The 7,666-nt window shown below is 42.3% G+C and overlaps 1 protein-coding gene across 1 annotated transcript; it reads right to left on the bottom strand.

Annotated features, from left to right (window-relative positions):
* Positions 1–362: 362 nt before the first annotated feature.
* Positions 363–6,381, bottom strand: LOC134528165 (radial spoke head protein 3 homolog). The gene is made up of 3 exons (XM_063361534.1): positions 6,155–6,381; positions 2,195–2,387; positions 363–881 (listed from the first exon to the last, which is right to left on the bottom strand). Exons 1-3 carry the CDS (start codon positions 6,379–6,381, stop codon positions 363–365), a joined length of 939 nt encoding a protein of 312 aa, XP_063217604.1.
* Positions 6,382–7,666: the final 1,285 nt, after the last annotated feature.

Here is a 7,666-nt window from a genome sequence, read left to right as displayed (position 1 = left end):
TCTGCAGTGGTTCGTCGTTGCATTCCGAACGGTACCGGAGAAGAACGGACAGCACGACACTCGGTCCTAAATCGGGGAAGAAAATTTCTCGCAATTGAAAAAAAAAATCTCTTTGCTCATGAACTTCGACCCGACAGCCAGGATAATTCTAAATGAAAAACAATAATAGGTTGGCCCATGCATTTTCTACGGTCGGCCAACCGGAAGCATAAATTCCGGGCGGAAGCAAACGTATCCTAAAACGTCCTGGCCGAATAAGGGAATCGATTTTCTTGCGGAAAGACCGTCGATGACAAATTAAGTATTAGTTCCCAATACCAAATAAAATATCCGGTAACTGGTAATAACAGTTAAACGTTTATTCACAAACGACAGGCAGATGATTTAGGTGCAGCGGGGTCGTGTGCCTGGGGTGGAGCGGGCTGCACGTACCCTCGGCGTCGCTCGTCCACGACCTGCCTGACGACGTCTTCCAGGATCTCCCCGTCCAGCCCGCCGGGGGCCAGCTCCCAGGGAGGGTCCGTGTCGCGGCAGCCGGGCGGCTCGAAGCCCGGCGGGTCCGCGCGGGAGACGGCGCCCCGGGACACCGTGGCCTCGGCCGCCGCCGCCTCCCTCGCCGCGGCGGCCTCCAGCGCGGCCGGGTACTGCCCCACGCGGCGCTGCGCCTCCTCGGCCAGGCGCCGCTCCTGCTCCTGCAGCCGCTGCGCCTCGCCGCGCTCCCGGCAGCAGGCCTGGCACCACGCCGACCTGCGGCGCCTCTCGCCGTCCTGCTCCTCCTCCCAGACCACCTCGTCCATGGCCCGCAGCGCCGCGGAGCCCGCCAGCAGCGCCAGCAGGGGAGCCGCCTCCACGTCGTAGTCGTACAGGTCTCCGGGCTCCACCTGCACCGCGCGCCCGCCAGCGTCATAGAGGCAACCTAACAGCCTGGAAGTCGTCAACTTTTCAAAATCAAAAGTTGGTAACCTTGGGAATATTTATCGTATTACGTTAAAGTTTTTTTTTTTTTTTTTTTTTTTTTACAATATCGAACAGCCAAAACACCATGTTAAAAATTGCTTCATCTTTTGTTTCAAAAATATTGAAAAAAACTGCAACAGCCGCAAATGTTTTTGAGCAAAAAAACATACACACGAGCAAAGCACACGCACAAGAGATATTGAATTCCAGCCACTACTTATTTCAATGTTTCTTTACAAAATACACGACTTCCGTCCCGTTCTGTAAAAATGACTCTCCCGCCGCGAATGCCGCATGCCGAGAGCTGGGATGTTAAAACATATTTAAAAAAAAAAAATTGGCTGTCTGTGAATTCGGTTTATGGACCATAGTTTAACGTGACAACGTCATAACAAAACATTGATGAAATGATTGATCCAGAAGAAAAGGAAATATATTCGGACTGAGACTGAGCCGTAATAGTTTTTTGCAACCAAATCATTTAGGCATTGAAAATATTATATTCTTTGAGGAAGATTTTTTTTTTTAATTTTTTTTATAATTTGTATGATAAATTCTACCTCTGCATACTTTTATGAATAAAATTGAATAATTTTTATTGAATTATCACTATTTTGTATGGATACAAAGGAGTGAAATGAAATGTAGCCTACAATTTAATTAATAAATTTACTTTTATTTGCATACATTAATTCAAATATATTTATTACTTTTGAAGTGTCGCGCGCGGTATTTATTTTTACAAGTACAAAAAAAAAACTCGCAACGGCTGCGATTCTAACTGTCAACCTCTGAACGTGAATTTAGCGACGCTAACCACTCAGCCACGAAACCATATCGAGAGACATTATTTCAGATACCATATATAAAAAGTTATAAAAATTTTGTTTTTTTGTTGTGGGAGTTTTAAAAACGTATGTAGTCCGCCATATTTATTTCTTATAGTGGTAGGCGGGAAAATAAAAATATATTTTCGGCTGCAAATCGGTGGAAGATCGTTAAATTACATAATATTAATAATTCAAACGACGAAAATATGATTGAAAAGTCAAATCGATTGTTCCAGTCCGAGTGGAAGAGAGATGCCACGCATGGGTACAATGAGCAAAACAGGACACATCCTTAGTGGGACATCCGTAGTGGGACAATTTTTCGTGCGTGCAGCCAGCGTTCATCGATTTATTAGACGTTGTCACGTCATAAATGGTTGGTGTGCGCGATGTGACGAGGTGGGCACCTGCGTTGAAGCGTCCACGGCGATGTAGGCCGGCGCGAACTCCGGCGACGGCGGTCTGTACGCGAACAGCTCCCACTGCTCGACCGGGCCTTCCAGCGGCCGCCCCGTGATCTCCTCCAGGCACGTGGCTGCCCGCTCCGTCTCCGCCGGGGGACGGCCCTTCGCCGGGAGCATCGGGTGCATCAGCCTGAACCTGCCGCGAGGCGAAACATCGGGTGCATCAGCCTGAACCTGCCACGAGGCGAAACACACGCACACGTAACCTACAAGCGCGCGGGATAGACTTCCATGAGCAGGCCTACACAGAGAAAAAAAATTCCTTTTCCAGCAACCAGTTGCCAAGAAATAGCTTGTACCAAGGGCGTCGCCAGCCGATGGTCAGCCGATGGCCTAGGATGGGGGGGGGGGGGGGGGGGGCAAGTTGTGGAAAAAGTATGTATTTTTTTTGCATTTGGCTACATTTTTTTGAATCTCTAGGGCTCTGGGGGAGGTGGGGGGGCAACTGCCCCCCTACCCACACCCCCTGGCGACGCCCATGGTTGTACTACTACAAGAAATATTTAGTAACTTTGCACAATCAATGGCTAATGAGCTAACTAATGAAATAACACTGAGAATTTCGTATGAAAATGAGCAAAAAAAAAATATATCTGTTCTATTGATGAACGAATGTTCAACAGTTTGTTGTATCATGCTTAGTATGTGTGCAGTTAATGTTGGAAAGGTATTAAGGTAACGATTCCACGAGACCACACAAAGCATAAAGGCCCGGGTAAGAATCCGAACCCAGTATTATTGCGATCACTATTTTGTAATGTAAATGTAAAAAATGTACACATATTTGTAGCTTTACTTGAATATTTCTGTTTCATTTACAATAAAAATTTAAAACGCATTTCGCGATAGGTTAGCATTCAAGTACAGCAAGATGGGTATAATTGAAATTTTTTGCCCTAAGTAATAGTAATGACAAAAAACAAAAAAAAAGAACGTTAGTTTGCCGTATTGCTAATTATAGAAGTTTTGGTTGGCAGAATAAAGGCGTCTGCCGTTGCTGGATATGATGATGTTTACATAGTTAGGCATTACTTTTACTGACTATGTTTTACATCAATTTACAGGATAAGTCATGTTCGTAATCGTAACTAATAAATAATAAAAAAAAGCATATGTACAAGTCATGGTCTAAAGTGCTTTCCAAGGCTGCTATTCACCTTTGAAGTTGGAGATGAACCATTTTTATTGCAAATAAATTCCTTAAGATGAAACACAAACGGGGTTGTAAAAACACCGCAAAACATTTCGCTTTGAAGAAAATAATTCCACTGAAATAATTAAGGTTAACTCGACTTATTGCTACATGAAATAATTTCAGAAGAATAATTTCGCGAAAACGAGCCATGTTTGGCGGATTTGGTAGAAATGCGTTTAATTCATTATCCAGTAGCTCAGGGTTATATCTAGAATTCTTTATCTACTATTTGCGTTATAAAAAAATGTGAGAAAATTAGGGGATGGAGGAATACTAGTACTTTGTAACTAATGCTATAAGTTGTAACTTTATACCGTGTAAGCTCCTTTCAGATGGGGGTGTGGGATAGAGATGAGACCTTCAAGCATTTAATATTATGGTCCGTCTCTGAACATCTGTGATCTCAGTTACCGGCAGTAGGAAAGTAAATGGGGCTATAGTTTTTAAGATAGGTCCAAAAGGGAACAAATTATATAATACAAATGAACGATCTGTAAGGACTGGAAACATTCGGGGGTCCTTTATTCTGGAGTAAATCTGATTTATTCCTTAGCTTCAGAATTGTGGAACGTCAAAACATTACAGCCTGTGATATGATTCGTGTTTGGCCATGGATTTGTGATTGGCCTAGGGTCATCATTCACTCAATCTGAGAACTGGTAGCAGAAGCAGCATTTAATTATTTTTCGCTGATCACTCATTAGTCTGCGATAAGGTATGCCCGCGCTAGGGATTGTTCCTTTGTGCATTTGGTGCCTGTCTGAAAGAGCAGTGGCATTGCCCTATTTGTCCGGGCAATTCAGGGCGGGTTTGCTTCTGCACTGGACGACTGTGATTGGTGTGCTGCCAATCAAGAAACCTACAAAATGCTGTATTTTAATGGTTCCTGAAATTGGGGAGGTTGTTTTAAGATTTTTTTGGATATACTCTGTATGCCATAATACAACTGAATAACGGACTTAAAAAAACTGAATAAGCCAACACACAGAAAAGAAGCCGCAATCAGACTAAAGCAAAAAAAAATAATAATAATAACATAGACAGCACATAAAATTCCTTGGAAGGAATTATTTTTCTTCTGCCTGAGGGAGGGATAAGATCTCAATTTTCTAAACGTCGCAACTTGTCTTACGAAGCCTACTGTGTTGGTCTACCCTGTCTTAGTTGTGTCCAGAATGTAAGTTTTGTCACATCGTTGGGTTCGTCTGTTTGTCGCTGTGTTGTCCAATGTAATTTTATGTCTTTCTTTTCTGTAATTTTTTTTAGCTACTGGCTCGTCGTTGCTAACCCACTGTGTCCATCTGTGCTGTAATAATTGTCCTGTACTCTCTAGGTTTTTAATTTTTTTTTAATTTTTGGTTGTTTTTGGCTTGGTTTTGTATTTTTGCATATTTATATTTGTCGTCAGATATTAAGGTTCGTTACGACATATACTATAACCACTAAACCAGCAATGGATTATGTCCAAAAAAGACACGTGGGCAATTCTTTCAGTATTCGCCAGAGATGTGTCACATCTAACCTCGGTAACGAGCAAATTCACATGCTCTCATGTTGCAAATACACTTATAATACGATACTCAAAAACGAAAATTAACGTAGAATTCTTTAAAATAATGCCGAGCATCATAATTACATAAGGAAGTTGTGTTTTTAACTACATTTATTGACGCGAATCACGCGTAATTTCGTCACCCACCGCCAGAATTCGCTGCCGGAGCAACTACGTCGAATATTGAATCATTTGATTAGCAGACCAAAATTTTTCAACTATAACTTATATTGAAACGGCTCCAATAAAAACGATAAAGATTTGAAAAATAAAAAACCCCACAGCTTTGTACCTGATTTAAAACAAGGAATTTTATTGAAATACTAACCATCTTGTTACAATTCACTTAAGAGTTAATGCTTTAAACGTTTCTCTTTCGCTTTGTGGAATTCTGCGTTATCCGCCGCAGATGACAGCACCGCGATTACACATTTCCGTTCCACGCGACTTCTGTTCCATTCACGATGTTACTCCTATGAAATGCCGTTTACCGGGAGTGATATATGTTACACATCAGAAACTTTTTTTTAATCAACAGGCAATGATACAAAGAGTCCGTCTGGAAATGTTTTCACGTAAAATACGTGGCCCAGAGTTAGGAAGGTTAGGTTAGGTTATGTTATATTAGGTTAGGTTATGTTAGGTTAGGTTATGTTAGGGTAGGTTATGTTAGGTTATGTTAGGTTAGGTTAGGTTATGTTAGGTTAGGTTAGGTAAGGTTATTTTAGGTTAGGTTAGGTTATGTTAGGTTAGGTTAGGTAAAGTTATTTTAGGTTAGGTTAGGTTATGTTAGGTTAGGTTAGGTAAGGTTATTTTAGGTTAGGTTAGGTTATGTTAGGTTAGGTTAGGTAAGGTTAGGTAAAGTTATTTTAGGTTAGGTTATGTTAGGTTAGGTTAGGTAAGGTTAGGTAAGGTTATGTTAGGTTAGGTAAGGTTATGTTAGGTTAGGTTAGGTAAGGTTATGTTAGGTTAGGTTAGGTAAGGTTATGTTAGGTTAGGTTGTGTTAGGTTATGTTAGGTTAGGTTATTTTAGGTTAGGTTAGGTTATGTTAGGTTATGTTAGGTTAGGTTAGGTAAGGTTATGTTAGGTTAGGTTAGGTAAGGTTATGTTAGGTTAGGTTAGGTATTGCAGTCCCCGGGGAGCTGGTGACGCTACCTCCTCTTCTGGAAGTCGAGGCGGCGCGCGAGGTCCTCTTCGATGCGCTGCCTCCTGGCGGCGCGGTCGCGAGCGGCCCGGGATTCGCCCTCGCCCCCGCCGGCGGGGTCGAAGCCGACGAAGGCTCCTCCGGGCACCACCCGGGGCGGCGGCGGCGGCGGCGGCGGCAGTCGCGCCAGCCGCCCGCCCGCGCCCGAGCACCAAGACTTCGACGTCCGGAGATGCATCGCTGCCGCTCCGGACCTGCATCAACGTTTTTCAATTTGGAGACACATGCGGTTTTCAATTTGGAGACACATGCGACTGGACAGGGTGCTCGTATACGTTGCATGATACCCATACGTTGGCCCACTTGCGTGCATTAAGCAGGAAACTTTAAAGTACACACACAGTTAGAAATCACGATCGATTTACGAACTTTTCAACTGAGAGTTTAACTCCAGTAAACGAAGATTTCTTTTTTATTTCAAGTAGAAACTACGCTGTGTTTCGATTTTCGAGTTGTTACGTTTGGTTCTAAACAAAGGTAAACACGCGCAAAGACAAAATAAGAGTGTTAATTGTACGCTTAACCAGTTTTTTTAAAGGTTCTTTTAATATAAGTACCAAGAATATATATATATTTTTTTAATAAGTGTTCAAAGTAAGTGAACTCAGAGTCTGTGAATTTACGAAGATGGCCGAACATTTACGAAGATCCTTAGAAAATGTTTTACCAGTGTTCTTCGTAGATTGAAGATGATTTTTTTTTTTAACAGTGCAGCATGTTTTCCAAAAAAAAAAAATAGTTATAACGTTTACGTTTACGAAGACTGTTTCACAGTCACTATTTTGCAAGCGCAAGCGCCTCCTCCCCCCCCCCCCCCAAGTGAGGGGCTCTTAGTTCCAGGGGGCTCGGGATCTACTTACATGGTTGGTTGAAGCAGCCGAATTTTGGTAAAGTAAAGCTTCCCCTACACCCCTCGCCTACCTGGGCACACACACGGTGTGCAGAGCTTCAGAAACTTCAAGATATTCGAAAGGGGTCTGTTAACTCAAGTAATTTAAGAATACGCTGAGGGCAAATAGGATATACTGTTTCCGTATTTCGTTTTCAAACTGTATTTTTAGGCACGAAAACCCGGTACAGATTCTTGAAAGCACTCAAAGGACTTGCATTACACCTTTATCATCATTTCTCTCCTTTGCAAAGTTACCGTTACAGCTAAAAATCTTATAATTTCTCTATGCACGACAAAAAGACTGCGCGCCAGTTCAGAGCCTTGCGCTTAAAGGCGATACTGCGCTAGAAGCACCAGCGAGCATCGCATTTATCATCCCGCATTTAAACATATCAGAGTATTAATGAACATAAATGTAATGTATGTATACTGTATGGTTATACATTATACATATATACTAAAAGGAGTAAGTTTCTTTGTTGATACACAATTTTTAGACGATGACGTTTAACAGAAACTGACTATTAACCGAGTGATGGTGATGGTTAATCGAAGTTTCACTCTACTCACA

The sequence above is a fragment of the Bacillus rossius genome, chromosome 1 (assembly GCF_032445375.1).
Source record: "Bacillus rossius redtenbacheri isolate Brsri chromosome 1, Brsri_v3, whole genome shotgun sequence".
Lineage (NCBI taxonomy): Eukaryota > Metazoa > Arthropoda > Insecta > Phasmatodea > Bacillidae > Bacillus > Bacillus rossius.
Note: the sequence above shows the minus strand (reverse complement) of the source record. Positions and strands in the feature narration are given on the sequence as shown.